A 16,648-nucleotide genomic window follows, 5' to 3' on the forward strand; every position below is an offset into this window, starting at 1 on the left:
GTCTCCCTCTCTCTCTGCCCCTCCCCTGCTCATGCTTGCTCTCTCTCTCTCTCAACAAGAAATAAAATCCAGCTAAGGACTAGATGAGATGGTGAATGGAAGATGCTTGTTACGAGGCCTGGCACGTGGTTCCCACTCCACGAAGCCCAGGAGTGGCCCATCCACGGCAGCCCAGCAAGACAGAGGACCCGGAAGCCCCTCCTCGCCATCCCTTCTCCAGGCACAGAGACCTGCTGACATCAGAGCAAGCCTTGCCAGGAGGGAAGGGTTCTCCGGGGCAGTCCCATGGCTCTTGAGAAGCTTGATTCTTACAGAGTGCTTCAAACCCTCCCCAGAAAGAGATTGTAAGTAACAATCACTTACACAAATAACCACCACTTTGGAGCACCAACTGTCTACCTGTACTGGATGCTTCTCATACATATTTTGATCGCCTCAAGAACAACAACAAAAAATGTTTACGAAACCCATAACCTTCAGAATTTCTCGGCTGGTCCTAAATGGCCTTGCAGGGACCATTTGTGGGTGACCGTTGTTTTCATTTTTTTAATGTTTATTTACTTTGAGAGAGACACAAAGAGGGGGAGACAGAGAAAGAGAGAGAGAGAGAGAGAGAGAGAGAGAGAGAGAGAATCCCAAGCAGGCTCCACACCATCAGCACAGAGCCCAATGCGGGGCTCAATCTCACAAACTGTGAGATCATGACCTGAGTTGGATGCTTAAACCAACTGAGCCATCCAGGCACCCATTGCTTTCTTCTTTTTTTTTTTTTTTAATGTTTATTTATTTGTGAGAGAAAGAGAGAGAGAGTGAGTGGGGAGGGGCAGAGAGAGACAGAGACACAGAATCAGAAGCAGGCTCCAGGCTCTGAGCTGTCAGTGGAGAGCCCGACACAGGGCTCGAACTCACAAGCCCTGAGCTCATGACCTGAGCTGAAGTCAGACGCTTAACCGACTGAGCCACCCAGGGGTCCCGACTGCTTTCGTTTTTATACCTACTCCCCATGATTTAAAAACTGTTCTTTAAGGGAGCACATGCTGCATTTATAACCATTATGTTGCTTTATAAGGACCCCCTTTTAACGTCACATTTTTAAAGCAAGAGAGTAGACCAACGTCTTGGGAGGTTAATTTGCTTGTCCAAAGTCACACCGCCACTAATTCAACAGATTTGAGTGGTACCTTCTCAGATGCCAGGTGCTGTTCTGAGCCCCGGGGAGGCAGCAATGGACACAGACAGCTGGACTACACTTCCCAGCCTCCCCTGCAGTGAGGCGTGGCCACATGGGTGAGTCTCCCCATGGGAATGGGAGCTATCTTATAGGGCACATAGAATCCGGCTTGTTTTGCTTCCCAAGTCACTAATTAGAACACTGCCAGGACCCAGAAGCACCCTGTGTACCCCACCTCTCTTAGAGGTAGCCAGTAAGCTGATTTTGCAATAATCATTTTCTGGCTTTCCACATACCTTCCTCTGCGCTCCTAAACAACACAGCTGGTTTGCCTGTTTTTGAGCATTAAACGATTGCATTCATACTTCGTGTTTTGCTACCACTCTCGACGCCTAGGTTTATCCATTCTGTTGCCTGAAAGTGGAGGTCATTCTCACGAAAGGATATTATTCCAGCATATGAATTCTACCATTGGCCCCTGGGATGTCTTGCTTATCATGAACTAAGATGCTAAGATGTCCGTGTCCTCTGATGCACGTGCACACCACTTTCTCCAGGGCAGATGCCCAATGAAAATGAGCAGCTTTTAGCTCATTTGTGTTCCCCCTTCTCTGTGTGCATCTGCAAGACGATTTGCATTTCTGTATTTTCTGTTCTCTTATCTGTCCTCTTCTTACGGTAGGGCTTTATACACCCTGGATATTAACTAATGGGGTGGTTAAACGTGTTGCAGAGATGTCCTTCAAGGTTGCAGCACCTCTTCTATTTTCTTCATGGCGTTTCTCTGATGAAGAGAAACTCATAATTTTTAATGTAGTCTCGTTTATCCACCTTTTCTTTAACGGTTTTAACTTTCCATGCCGTCAGAAATCTTTACCCACCCTGAAATCCAAAAGATATTCTTTTCTGTTTTCTAAAAGTTTTCAAGTGTTTTGTTTTTTTTTTAACTTCACTTATAAATTTTAATCCATCCAGAAATGCTCTTTTCTGTATGGTGTGAGGTAGGGCTCCGGTTTCATTGTTTCCATCTAGATAGCCAATTGTTTCGGTACCGTTTATTCAATAGACCATCCTTGCCTCCGGTGATCAGCAACACCACCTTTCTCAAAAATCAAAGGTCTTTGGCGTGACTAGGTGGCTCAGTCAGTTAAGCATCTGACTCTCCATTTCTGCTCAGGTCACGATCTCAAGGTTGTGAGATCGAGCCCCCTGTCAGGTTCCACGCTAGGCATGGAGTCTGCTTAGGATTCTTTCTCTCCCTCTTCTTCCATCCCTCCCCCACTCAATCGCATGCTCTCTCTCTCTCAAAAAAAAAAAAAAATCAAATGTCTATATATGCATCAATCTACTTCTGGCCTCTCTATTATGTTTCATTGGTCAATTTCCCTAGCCCTGCACCAATACTACACAGCCTTTAATTCCTATAGCTATATGATAAATATATTTCTTGATCTAGATAAACCATTTAAGGATTCCAGGTTAGAAATTTAAAGATCAGCTGGTCCAACCATCCATTGAAAAACAAAGGCTCAAAGGGGGAAAGCATCTTTTACAGTATCACACAGCATATAACTAGGGACCCTGTTAAGGGCTGAATGTCTGTGTCCCCCCCTAAAAAAATTTGTATGTTGAAACCTAACTTTCAGTGTGATGGCATCTGGAGGCAGGACCCTTAGGGCATAATCAGGTCCAGCGGGTAAAAGCCCTTCTGAATGAGATTAGTGCCTTTATAAGAGGCAACCAGAGAGCTAGCTCCTTCTCTATCACATAAAAATACAGTAAGTCTGTAGTCTATAACCCAGAAGATGGATCTCACCAGAACCCAACCATGCGGGCACCTGATCTCGAACGTCTAGTCTCCGGAACTATAAGATGTAAGTTTCTATTGTTTATAAGCAACCCAGTCTACAGTACTTTGTTACAGCAGCCCAAAATGACTAAGACAAACACCCATCTCTCACCCTGGAAGATATTCCTGTGCTATTTAATATGGCAGCCACCGGGCTTATGTGGCTATTGAGCCCTTGAAATATAGCTAGTCCGAAGTGAGGTGGGTCTTAAGTATAAAAGACACAAACAGATGTCAAAGACTTGCGGTGAGAACAGAATGTAAAAAGTCTCATGAATAATTCACTTACATTGATTATATGTTGAAATGATAACACTTTGCGTATCAAGGATTAACAACAACATATTCTAAGAACTCATCTCACCCGTTTTCTACCTTTCTATGACGGCGAGATAGAAAATCAGCCACACACTCAACGGAACAGCTACTAAAAACTGTAGAACTATACACGCGGCTTGTATGACGTTTCTCCTGAATAGCACTGGGTCACGCTATTAAATTTGCTCAATCAAGAAGCCTGCATTAGGGATTTAACTTGTAGGCGGCACCACAGTAAGGGCCATGCAATGAGGAAGGGAACAGAAATAGTTCTAACTGATGTGCTCTACTTCCCCACTGGACTCCTCACCCGTAGAAATGGCATCAGCCCAAGCATGAAAGGAACAAAGCTCATGGTCCAGCCCCTGACCCAGCTGGAGAGCTCTATCCCAGTTAGGGAGGGCTGCGCCAGTGTCCAAATCTAGACATCTCCGACCAAGCCTCCCGTCCTCTCACAAATCAACCAGAGAGGTTCAGACACCTACCCAAGACCACACAGCAGCTGCACGACAGGTGAAGGCCCACAGTACGGGCTTCACAGCTCCCTCCCTGCATGTTTGCAAATGTGGCCTCCTGTCCCAGGCTTCCCCCTTCCCTTTCGAGGAACCCTCCACCAATTTAGACCTCACCATAGCAAAAAAGGACCCTCGAGAACAAGCCTTTGAAAGTCCAAGCGTCCGTATCAGAGAAGATCCCATGGATTTGAGCAGCCAGTGCCTCCCACCTTCCAGCCACAAGAAACCAAAAACCAAAAACCAACCCCACAGGAACTCCCCCGTGCATCCATCCTTCCCAGTAGGACTCCCCAACTTTATGAAGGAGACAAGGACCCCCCCCCCCAGAAATGGAGGGTGAGACTGAGCGGGAAAAGCCCTAGTCCTGCCTCCCCACCTCCGATGCCATGCTCAGCCTGGACATCTGTGATCACGCTCTGCTGTTTGACCAGAATGGGTACAGACCTCATGGGGACCAGGACCCTCGGTAAGTGCCAGGAGACGACGAGCCACGTGGATGTGGGTATCAAAACTGACGCCAACCCGTCTCAAATTCGCCACCTTCCCCTCCACCCAGAAGGAGGACACCTGAGGGGGAGGGCAACACGTCAGGTGGGCGCCCTCTTGGTGCCCAGGCAGGAGGCAAAAGCCTTGGGGGCTGCGATCCCAGAACTGCCTGCCCTTCCTCAAGACCCCCAGGGGCGGAAGGCGACTGCAGGAAAGGGTTTTCGCGCCAGCTTTCAGGCGAGTGGACCCCACAAAATCTTAGAGAAACTTAAGAATTATGAACCTCCCCATTCAATGTGTACTTAGTCCAACAGGAGCTTGACTCCCACTCAGCAACTGGGTGGGAGTATCTGTCCTCGCCATTTTAGGAGAAACTGAGGCTCAGGGGTGACCACAAACCTCACACCGGGAAAAGGCCAAGATGGACAAGCAGCTCTTCCCGGGTCCTAGGCCTCAGTTTCCCCACCTAAAAAGAGCAGTTAATTCATTCCTCCCGCTTGCTGCGAGCGTGGTCAGGGGGGGGGGGGGGGAGGTGTGATGCGGCGGTGGAGGGGGGTTGACAGGAACTGAACGGCGGCGGGGTGCGGGGGACAAGGGCAGTGCAGGGGGTAGTTGGGGGAACACGGGTGGTGCGCGCCAGCACCTTTTACATTAACAAAAACGCCGGAGAGAAATCGAGCGATTACTCTGCTCCGGGCGCCATTCAAAGTGCTCTCGAGGGCTCCTGTCACTAATCCTCACGTGGTCCCCAGGGATGGGACGTTCAGTATCCCCGTTTTGGAGACCTGGAAATTGAGGTTCAGGGAGGTGAAGCGACTCGCCTCAGGACTCGCCGCCAGGAGAGGAGGCGCCGGGAAGCCGGCGGCTGCTCCCGGGTGCGGGGCGCACAGCTGGGCGCCGACACGCTCACAAAGACCACGAAGTCTCCTTTCTGGTTTCTTCCGGCCGAGCTTAGGGTGCATCTATCAACTCCAATTCCCCGGGCGGCGCGGGGAGCCGGCCCGGCGGCGCGGAGCCGGGAGAGACCCTTGGCCACCCCTCCCTGCGCGCGCCCCCTCCGCGCGCGCCCCTCTCCCCGCGCGCCCCCTCCTCGAACGCCCCCTTCCGGAGCGCCCCCCTCCCCACGCGCCCCCCTCTCCCTGCCATCCCCCACGCGCCCCCCTCCCTCGCGCCCCCTCCCCGCGCGCTCCCGCCCTCACCTCGCGTACTTCGTCTTCTGGAAATCCAGGAGCCGAGGAGCGAACATCGCGGCGGTTCCATCGGCACCCGGCCCGGGGCTCCGACAACCGGCGCTGGGACGGAGCGCGGGAGGGAGGGAAGGAGGCGCGGGGCGCGGGAGCAGCAGGTAGGCGGGCGCAGGGCGGGGGCCGGCCGGGGGGCGCGCGGAGCCCGAGCTGGAGCCGAGCCGAGCCCGAGCCCGAGACGCCGACGCCAAATCCCGAGCAGATGGTGGTGGGGGCGGGGCGGGGGGGGCTCCGGGCCAATCGCCTTAGTCCCCGCGGCCTCGCCCCCTCCCCGTGCCCTGCGGACCCCTCCGGCCTTCGCTGGGGGAAGGAGGAGAGATGGGGAAGGATGGGGGCTTCGACTGCAGCCCCTTCTCTCTCTCTCTCTCTCCCTGTCCCGGTGTCCCCTCCGCCGGTAGTTTTCAGAACGAGGTGACGGCCTGCTAGACGGAGCCCCGCCGTCTCCCCCCCCCTCCTCCCGGCCGGGGCTGGGCTGGAAAGGGAGCGAGGACACTGATGGCGCGCCAGCCGTTCAGGCCCCTGGCGTCGCTGGCCCCGGAGTATACTTGTAGCTCGCGCTTCCCCCGCGGCCAGCGCCTCCTGCCTTTCTTTGAGCGCCTGCGAGGCGCGACGGCCCCAAGGGATCCGCCCGGGAATGGCCGCAGTCTCCGGGGAAGCTCTCCACTCCCAGAGACTGTGATTCTGGGGACCCTCACGATCCCCCAGACAGGGGTACATGCATTTGGTTGTCGGATTCCAGCATACCCGGAATCTGCACACCCGCCTCTGTTCTACAAAATCCAGTGGTCTCCTTTAGGAGACCTTGGCCCGGGTGATGGGTTGTGTGGGGAACCACCTACAGGAAGGGACTGCTGGAGGCAGAACAGCCCTCAACCTGAAAGGACCCGTGCCCAAACTGAAGAGCAGGCATCTCCTCCTCCCCCTCCTCGCCCTTCCCTTATGCTCACAAACCCCAGCTCCCTGCTACTTTTTATAACGCTTTATTCGAGATCCTGCTACACATCCGGAAAACAATCCCACCCTACGGAATTCGTTTCTGCACTCCAAATGCTGGGCGCGAGACGGGCTCAGATACCCAGTGTTGGTGAGGACAAGAAGGGTTACAGGTGATGCATTCACAGGGGGCAGCAGGGCTGCGGGGGCGGGGGGGGGGGGGGGGGGGGGGGGGGAGTGCCGCTGGGCAGGCAGGGCTCAGGTGGGGACCAGAGAAGGGGTATAGGGATGTTTATGAGACCTAGATGGATTTTACCCACCAGGCCCTGTTGATGGATTAGAAGTGGAGGGCGACTACTGGGCTTCTGGCTGGTCCTGCTGAGTGGGTACTGATGACATTAAGGGTGTAGGGGCAGGGGGAGGAGACCAGAGGAGAAGCAGCACGGAAGGGAGGTGAAGGAAGATGTGAGCTGGGTTTTGGCCAGGTGAGTTTGAGGTCAAGGTGGGCATGAGTATAAGGTCAAGGGCTAGACTGGTGAGCCAGAGGGTCCAGTAGGGCAGCAAGCCCACCCTGCGAGGAGGAGCTGGGAGGGCAAAGCTGGAAGGCCCCTTGGATCTGCAGATTTCGAATCGCTCATCTTGACCTACCAGCCACCAGCCTCCTGCATCTGTTTATTTCTACATTAAATACAACGAAATGCAATTTGAAACGCAGTTCTTTACTCACGCGAGCCACGTTTCCAATGCTCAACAGCTACATGTGACCAGTGGCTGCCGTATCAGACCACTTCCAAATGGAAGCAAGTCCCAGAAGACCAGGAAGTCACCCCAGGTGGGCAGCGAGCAGAAAGAGAAGAGACGTCTGGTCCGGAGTGCATTGTGCTGGGAAGCCTTAAGTCACGTTCGGGCAACTTTTGTCTCAGTTGTTTGAGTACATTTTGTGTCCTGATTGGCATGAAAATGTATTCTTACTGGGAGTCACGGTGAGGAATGGGCGAGGCTCGAGGCTATAGTGACCAGAGTCTCCTGTCTCCTTGGTGGAGGAGGGAAAGAGGCTGAGAGGGACCAGGGGCCCCACCCACGGTCACACAGCCAGAGGAGCTGTTCTGGAGCCCAGCTTCCCAGGCTCTGAGTTCTGAGCCTGCATTTCATGGCTTCTTCCCTGACCTTGACCTCTATCACCATTGTTATGACCCCCCCCCCCCCCACACACACATACAATAAAGGACTGCCTTGTCAGCCCCACCAGGGCACACCTGTCCCCAGGTCAGCCATACCTCCTCCTCAGTCCTCAACCTCAATTCCCAAAAAGGTCCCTTCAGTCTTTATAAAAGAGAAAGCCCCAGAGGCCTGACCTCCCCGTGGCCCCCTCCTCCCTGGCCTGGGGCATCGGCTGTTGACTGCAGCTGCCCTGAGGCTGAGGGGAGCCACAGGTGTGGGACCAGACCTCCCCGGGCTGCCGCCCGCTGGCCTCCTCCGGCCCCAGCCTGCTGTTGACCTTCAGCGGGTCTTGGCAATGCACTCAGCAAGGCCCCAGAGGAGACCCCCGAAGGGAAACACAAACCTCAAAATGGATTTTCTTTTTCTCCACGAGGAAAAAAAAGTTGAATAAGAAATAAGTTACTATTTTTACTTCTGGGATACGGTTGTTATGGTAACTGAGGGCCTCGAGGGAGTCAGGGTTGGCCTGCCAGTGAAGGAGATGAGGTGGGTTCCAGGGGCAGTGGTGGCAGCCGCCGGACGAGCCTTGGACTACCTACCGACTGTGGGATTTCTGGCACCCCTGCCCCTGGCTCTGCGCGCACCGCCCCCCCCCCCCCCGCCATGACGGAAGGCCACCTGTGCCCATCTAACCCTGGCCAGTGGCCCCTGGCAACTTCTCCCTTTGGTGCAAGCCCACCATCTCCTGCTGGCTGTGTGGTCTCGGGCTCCCCCGGCCTTGTCGCCGAGCCTGTCCTTCACTGCTCCTGGGCGGGGGGGGGGGGGGGGGGGGGGGGGTCGTTGTGCCCTCATCTCCACATGCAGCTTTCGACCCCCGCCACAGTCACCACCACGGGCACCTGAGCAATCAGCCCCACAAGCCCTGCTGGCCAAAACCCAATTCTTCCCTCTGCCGTTCCTCTTCCAGCCCCCTCTCCAGAAGGCGGCCCCACATCACCCCCTGGGCCTGGTTGGCCGTGGCTGGAAGCTCTGAACGCGGCCTCCACCTCCACCTAGCTTTGTGCCCTGAACCCAGGTGCTTCCCATTCGAGGCTCAGCTTCCCCACTTGTAAAGTGGAAATTAACGGCACCCACCCTGCAGGATTACTGAAGGAACAAAGGCCGCCTGGGCCCGATGTTATTACTGGCAATGTGTCTCCCCATTCAGTTCCCTCTGTAGCACTACATGGTAGGAGGTGCCGTTCCTAATTTGCGGACAAGGAGCCGTGCTCAGGCAGGCCAAGTCCCACAGCAAGCCACACAGCACATCTGTCTGGCTGAAGTGCCCTGCACTGCATGGGCACTGATTAAACACCTACTGTGTTCCCGGCTCATCAGATGCGCAGAGTGGCAAGCGGGTAGGGAGATAACACCCCCCACCACCACACGCCCGCCCGCCAACCACCAGCGCTTTTCATCCCTTCCCTGGAGCCCTGACCACATCACCAGTCTCCTCCCACACGACCGACCTCTGCCATCTGTCCCCAGGACCCAATGGCACACCCTCTGATGTGATCCTTCTCCTCCCTCCTAGCGACTTCCATCCCCGATCAGTAGCTACGACACGGGCCCCTATATACGCCTAGCAGTGTCTGCCTGCAAAGTCTTCGTTGTCTCTGGCAAAGCCACAAATCTTCCCTACCAGAGTGACTTTCTGAAACGCAAGTCTGATGAAGCCCCTCTCCCTAAAACCCTTCAGTGGCTCCCACTGCTTTCAGGATGGAGTCAGGATACTTTCAGGATGGAGTCAGGATAGAAAAACGACCTCACCCACCGTGCACACGCAATAAATGAATCCAAACTCCCCCCAAACATGCATGGCTTTCTCGTGCTCTGTGGCTACACAGATGCTGTTCCCTCTGCCTGGAAGGCCTTTCCTCCTTAGTTTGCCTGGCAGATCTCTATTTATTCTTCCAGACCCAGTTTAAAGTTCTCCTTTGTTGGACCTTTAGGGGAAATGGCTTCTCCTCCCTTTTATACCACCTTTGAACCAGTGTCCGGGCCCCACGGGGTCATCTTGTAGGTACCCACCAGCCAAGGACTACCAGGACCGGTGCCTGTGGTAAGGTTTATCAACGGGCTGCAATTAGGGGGAGGGCCCAATGTGGGGAACTGGAGGGGTCTCCATGAGGGGCGTTAGGAAGGACTTTCGGCAGAATTTGTACTTGCCTTAGGTACTCAGGGAAGTTCAAGGTAGTGGCACTTTACCGAGGCCCTCCTTTTTATTGGACACTCAGGGGGCGCCTGGGTGGCTCAGTCACTTAGGCGTCTGACTTCGGCTCAGGTCATGATCTCACAGTTTGTGGGTTCAAACCCCACATCGGGCTCTGTGCTGACAGCTGGGAGCCTGAAGCGGCTTCGGATTCTGTGTCTCCCTCTCTCTCTCTGCCCCTCCCCCACTAGCACTGTCTCTTTCTTTCAAAAATAAATAAAACTTTAAAAAAAAGGAAAACGACCTTAGGGGTCAATATGAAAGTGGAGTGCACTCTGCAGACAGGCAGGAACAATTTTTAAATCCTCCACCAGTCCCTTGTGCCACTAGGGATGGGGCAACTCTCTGAAATGTAAACATAATGAAAGCTCAAATATCCACATTGAAGCCGTCTTCAGGCACGGGGCCACCAGTTTGCAAACGTCACTCTTTTCAAGGCGCCCTCCACTTTCTTTGGGCTCTCGGCCACTCCCTATACCTTCAAATAGTACCTGTATCTGTAGCTTAGCTATAATCTATCTATACATATATGCACGTGTCTATATACACATATGTGTGTATGTGTATATGCAGACACTTGTGTATTCTATATACACGTGTATATAGAATATGCACGTGTCTATATACACATATGTGTGTATGTGTATATGCAGACACTTGTGTATTCTATATACACGTGTATATCTCGGATTTTATAATGTATATTCCAGATTACATGTGATGTATGGTGTTAAATAACAAAACTTCAAACCTAGTAAAATTTAAAGATCTAATTGGTTTTACTAATCAGTTCACGGACCGGGCAGCGTTCTATCCGGCAAGCTGAGGGAGGCTCCGCTGGGCTGCAGGAAAGGTTTTTACAGGCAGAGAGAGAATGGAAAAAAGGACATTATTAGCCAAGAATGCATTATTTTAGACAAGTTTGCCCTCCTCAGGGGAATGGAAAATGTCTATCAGTAGATTTCGTAGTGCTGACCAGGAAATTCCAGGTTGACGGGTTAAAGGTTACTTCGGGGGGGGGGGGGGGGGGGCGGGGAGGCAGTTGAGAGAATAGAACTACAGTTAGGTTAGGTATTAAGTCCTGGCGTGCTGACCTGGGGCTCTTCACATAAATGACGCCATTTGGGGCCTGTGGTTTTCTTTTTAACAAGGTGCGTGTAGCTGCTGGAGAGTTTGTCCCACCAGGGTCCCCTGTGCCCTGTCCTCCCTCAGAGCTGGGACTCTGACCATCCATTCTTCGTTCAGCCTGCGGTGTGCCTGGGCCTGGGGGACACAGGACTTGTCCTGGTCACTGCTCAGCCAAGGAGGCTCCTTTCCAGCTTTGCTGCCCCCGAGCCAGCTTCGCATGTTCCCGGGAAGGAAAGGAGCAGTTCCCAGGAACCAGCCTGTTCCAGCTTGAGTTCCTGGGAAGCAGGCTCTGAGAGGAGTTTAAGCGCGAGGAGATTGATTAGGTGACTATCCTTGGGGTGGACAGCAGGGGCAGGGAGGGAAGAAGCGGCGAGGGGCCCAGCCTTTCCCTGGGCCCCTCCCTGCCTCTCTGGACAGTGGCTTCAGCAGGTGCAGAGGGGAGTCCCATCCACCGGTCAGCGGGCACAGCTGCGGGAAAGGGGTGCGGCGTGGGCGAGGCCAGCGCCTCCTCTGACCAGGGGCCTCACTGCTCTGTACTGTCCGGGCTCTCCCTGGGTCCCCTGTGCCCTCGTCCCAGCCTCTCACCTCCTCCAAGCGAACCCTTCTTTCGTCTGCTCCGCTCGTGACTTAGCGAGGAATCGACATCCTGAGCTTCCAAAGCAGCAGAGGTGAGAGCAGGAAGCTGACTGCAGAAGGAGGTGTGCGGGGGCCAGATCACGGGTCGTCTGTTCTTTGCCTTGCAGACACCCCTCATCTCAGCGCCGCATGCCCAGGAGTGACTGTCCGAATCCCGGAGGAGGAGGAAAGGCTCCCAAGTTACACCTGCATTTGCAGAAGGCCCAAGGGCCTCATTCAAAGGACTGGTTAGGGCTGGAAAGAGTCTCTTAAAGGATGAAGCCAGATTCAAATCCAGGCCCTCCACTGACTCGGAGAGCCCAGAGCGAAAACAAACACACGCAAAAAACAACCAAGCAGGTAATCTCAGTACTGATAATCTAAGTCAGCAAGAGAAGAATCGGTGGAATACCAAATATTTTCCTAGAGGATGAGGTGACTCCCCCACGTTAGGTTACCATCCTCCGGCTTTTCATTTAAAAATTTTCCCTGGGGGGGCGCCTGGGTGGCGCAGTCGGTTAAGCGTCCGACTTCAGCCAGGTCACGATCTCGTGGTCCGTGAGTTCGAGCCCCGCGATGATCTCGCGGTCCGAGAGTTCGAGCCCCGCGTCAGGCTCTGGGCTGATGGCTCGGAGCCTGGAGCCTGTTTCCGATTCTGTGTCTCCCTCTCTCTCTGACCCTCCCCCGTTCATGCTCTGTCTCTCTCTGTCCCAAAAATAAATAAAAAACGTTGAAAAAATAAATAAATAAATAAATAAAAATAAAAATTTTCCCTGGGGCACCAAGAAGAAAATATCATTTTCAAAATATTCACAAAATCTGGTGTGATGCAGTAAGTAGATCTCAAAACTCTGTCTTTGTTTTATAAGTACAAGAAACACAAAACTTAATCTAATGTTAAAAAGACAGGGGACCAAAATGGCGTCACTTAGGTTAAGAGCCTCAAGTGAGTAAACCAAGACTTAGCACCTAATATCCAACTGCATTTTCAAATCTCCAGAAATGTAACCTTTAACCCTTTCAAACGTGGCGAGTTTCTCAGTCAGCGCTAGGAAATTTACTGAACAGACCCCATCCATCCCTTGTAGAAGGGTGACCTTGCCGAAAACGATGGATTCTTTGCTAATAATTTCCTTTTTCTACTCCCTGTCTTTAAACGCCTTTCCTTTCCTGGAGCCTTTCGGAGCCCCCCTCTACTTGCTGGAGGGGATACTGCCTGAGACATGAATCGATTCAGAAAGCCAACTAGATGTTTGAATTTTACTCCGTTGAATTTTTGTTATGTAACTCCAGACAGGTACTGCTTGTGCTTTTCCCACGGCTTATGACTTTGGAACAACTGATCTGAATGTTGCCAACTCACAGAGCACCTGGATGGGGAAGGAGGAGGCGGGGGGCCCAGGCCTGCTCCTGCTTCTGTCGGGTGTGTTACCTCAGCTCACACCCTCTACCTGAGCCTCAGGTTTTTCACCTCTAAAAGACAGGGATTACAGCTCTAAAGTTGTAAATTAAGATATCACAGTAACGGGGCGCTGGGTGGCTCAGTCGGTTGAACATCCGACTCGTGATTTCTGCTCAGGTCTTGGTCTCAACGGTTCGTGGGTTCAAGTCCCGCATCGGGCTCTGCACTGACAGTGCAGAACCTGCTTGGGATTCTCTCTCTCCCTCTCGTTCTGCCCCTCCCCTGCTCTCTCTCTCTAAAATAAATAGATAAATAAATAAATAAATAAATAAATAAATAAAAATAAACTTAAGGGGTGCCTGGGTGGCTTAGTCGGTTAAGCGGCCGACTTTGGCTCAGATCATGATCTCACGGTTTGTGGGTTTGAGCCCCACATGGAGCTCTGTGTTGACCGGATGGAGCCTGCTCGGGATTCTGTCTCCCTCTGCTCTGGGCTGACAGCTCAGAGCCTGAAGCCTGCTTCGGAGTCTGTGTCTCCCTCTCTCTCCGCTCCTCCCCCTCTGTCTCTGTCTCTCTCAAAAATGAATAAATGTTAAAAAAAATTTTTTTAATAAATAAACTTTAAAAAAAATATATATCACGATACCAAAAGAAGAACAAAGTTGGAAGAATCACACTACATGATTTCAAGATTGACTATAAAGCTGCCATAATCAAGACATTACGGACGTTGGGAAAGAAGCAACACATAGATTAGCTGCAGAAAATGTAAAGAGTCTAAAAATAGGCCCTTCGATTTTTGACAAAGACGTCAAGATAATTTAATGGAGAAAAAGGCAGTCTTTTCAACACGTGGTGCTGGAGAAATCTGAAATTCACATGCCACAGAAAATTGTTCTTTTCCTTTCTCACGCCGTGTACGGGCTTCAGTGGCTTCCAGGGGCTGGGGGGCAGGGGTGGGCAGAAGCTGGCCACAAAGGGACACAAGGAATTTGGGGGGATGATGAAATGTCTATATCCTGCTTGTAAGGGTAGTTCCATGGCTGTATAAATTGGTTAAAACTCATACACCTGGGGCGCCTGGCCGTTCAGTCAGTTAAGTGTCCAACTCCTGATCTCAGCTCAGGTCACGATCTCATAGTTTGTGAGTTCGAGCCCCACGTCAGGCTCTGCATTGACAGCGTGGAGCCTGCTTGGGATTCTCTCTCTCTCCCTCTCTTTCTCTCTCCCCCTCCCTCTTTCTGTGCCCCTCACCCAAGTATGCTACCCCCCCCAAAATAAATAAATAAACATTAAAAAAAAACCTCACACAACTGTACACTCAGTAAGAGTGAATTTTGCTATATTTAAATTACACTTCGGGGGCGCCCGGGTGGCTCGGTCGGTTTAAGCATCTGACTTCAGCTCAGGTCGTGATCTCATGACTTGTGAGTTCAAACCCTGCGTCGGGCTCTGTGCTGACAGCTCAGAGCCTGAAGCCTGCTTCGGATTCTGTGTCTCCCTCCCCTGCTTGCCCTCTCTCAAAAATAAATAAATATTACAAACATTTTTTAAATAATATATTACATTTCAGTTAAATTGAAAAGACCTACAATATACATAACAATTTTTTTAAAAGGCTCTATCGTTTGTACCTGCCGTGTGTGTATATGGAGGAGAGAGAAAGAACAAGCGTGTGGTGTGCGTAGGCCCAGTTATTGCTAGAGTTGAGGATTATAAGCTTTAACCAACATTAGAAATGTTCGGTGTTCGGGGCGCCTGGGTGGCGCAGTCGGTTAAGCGTCCGACTTCAGCCAGGTCACGATCTCGCGGTCCGTGAGTTCGAGCCCCGCGTCAGGCTCTGGGCTGATGGCTCGGAGCCTGGAGCCTGTTTCCGATTCTGTGTCTCCCTCTCTCTCTGCCCCTCCCCCGTTCATGCTCTGTCTCTCTCTGTCCCAAAAATAAATAAAAAACGTTGAAAAAAAAAAAATTAAAAAAAAAAAAAAAAGAAATGTTCGGTGTTCAAAGTTTCTTTTTTTTAATTTTTTTAATGTTTATTCATTTTAGAGAGAGAGAGAGAGACAGAGCATGAGTGAGGGAGGAACAGAGAGAGAGGAAGACACAGAATCTGAAGCAGGTTCCAGGCTCTGAGCTGTCAACACAGAGCCCGACACGGGGCCTGAACCCAGGAACCACAAGATCATGACCTGAGCCAAAGTCCGATGCTTAACCGACCAAGTTACCCAGGCGCACCCAGTGTTCAAATTTCTAGGAGTTGATCACCAGCTCTGACGTTCAGCCCTTCTCTCATCGGGGCTTCTCTAACATGCCTGGGCTGTCGTCCACCCCTGTCCCACTTACCCAGCCCCTGATTACCGGACACCCCTGATCCCAGGCGTCCCAAGAGGGTTCAAAGCCCAGGATCCAGCCTTGGAGGAGTCCCTTTGGGTCCAATGGCTGGGCCTTGCTGGCCTCTTGTGGCCAGAAGCAGAATTATCACATTATGACACATTAAAAATGACAAATCTGGGAGTTGGCTCAATCTTGAAGTAGCTGGGGGCAGAGAACCAGCTTGCTCACCCACTTTCCTGGGGGTATAACTTAGAGTGACCTTTTCAGCAATACATGTCAACATTTAGAATGCACGGAGCTTTGACCCATTGACCCCAGCTCTGGAAATCACAGATGATACCCTCTTGCCAAAATGTGTTTCCTCTAGTTCTAAGTACAAGAGATAAGAGGAACATTCTCATCCTCGTGTTACATGAAACCACAGGAAGGTAATCAGCCGAATCCAAAACGTGGGGCCATCTGTAGGACAACGGATCCTGTCCCTGCAAAAAATGGCCTGGCATAAAAACTGGGAGCGGGGAGACTGTTCTGATAAAAAAGAGATTTCCAAGATCAGAGGATATATAATATAGCCAATATAATCCAATGTATTATACATCCAATATAATATAGAGCTGTAGTTTGGATCCTGGCTCAAAGGAAACCATGGTAAAAAGACGTCTATGAGATAATCATGGGAAACGGATTCCCGACAGCGGATAGATGATACAAAGGGATGATTGTTCATTTTGTAAAGGGGGATAATGGCATTAAGGCCATTTGGCTGCCAGGATGGTCAGGGATGTTGGTCGGCACTGGTCTGAGTTCCGTTCAGACCTGAAAGATGGGAGGCAGGGGTGGGGGCAGAGTGGAAGCAAAGGGAAAGTCTTCAAGGTGGGAAAGTGAGAAGAGAGAGATTAGAAGAAGCATGACGGGGCTGGTAGAAGGAAGGTGGTCCCGGGTGAAATGAAAGCAGGTGCACAGATTGCACAGAACAGGTGCTTGTAGACCGTGGTGAGGAAATTGGATTTGATTGGGTATTGGGGTGGAGAGGGTGTCTGTGACCCCATTGCCTTTAGGGTTCCTCTGAGCAGTGCTTCCCATTGGTTGAAAGGGGGCGAGGGTGAAAGCGTGGAAACCAGAAGGAGGTCTTTTCTCACCGCAAGGTCAGAGATGATGGTGCCTGGGACGTTGATGGGGAGGGGGAGGGGGAGTGGTTAGTTCCTAACTGTATGTGGGAGACTGAATATACAAACGGGCGGTGG

General features: G+C 51.9%; 1 protein-coding gene across 5 annotated transcripts in view; it reads right to left on the minus strand.

The window, feature by feature from the left end:
• The window catches only part of MMD2 (monocyte to macrophage differentiation associated 2), a 45,171-nt gene extending 39,508 nt beyond the window's left edge, over positions 1-5,663 (minus strand). For 2 of the 5 annotated variants that reach the window (XM_042921080.1, XM_042921086.1), the window contains exon 1: positions 5,539-5,663. In XM_042921080.1, coding sequence (XP_042777014.1) covers positions 5,539-5,585 — 47 coding nt within the window. In that variant the 5' untranslated portion in view covers positions 5,586-5,663. Of the gene's footprint in view, positions 1-4,297; positions 4,386-4,738; positions 4,803-5,538 lie in introns of those variants that run through there. The other 3 variants (XM_042921081.1, XM_042921085.1, XM_042921082.1) reach the window with 3 other exon arrangements.
• Between the last annotated feature and the right edge of the window lie 10,985 nt (positions 5,664-16,648).

The sequence above is a fragment of the Panthera leo genome, chromosome E3 (assembly GCF_018350215.1).
Source record: "Panthera leo isolate Ple1 chromosome E3, P.leo_Ple1_pat1.1, whole genome shotgun sequence".
Lineage (NCBI taxonomy): Eukaryota > Metazoa > Chordata > Mammalia > Carnivora > Felidae > Panthera > Panthera leo.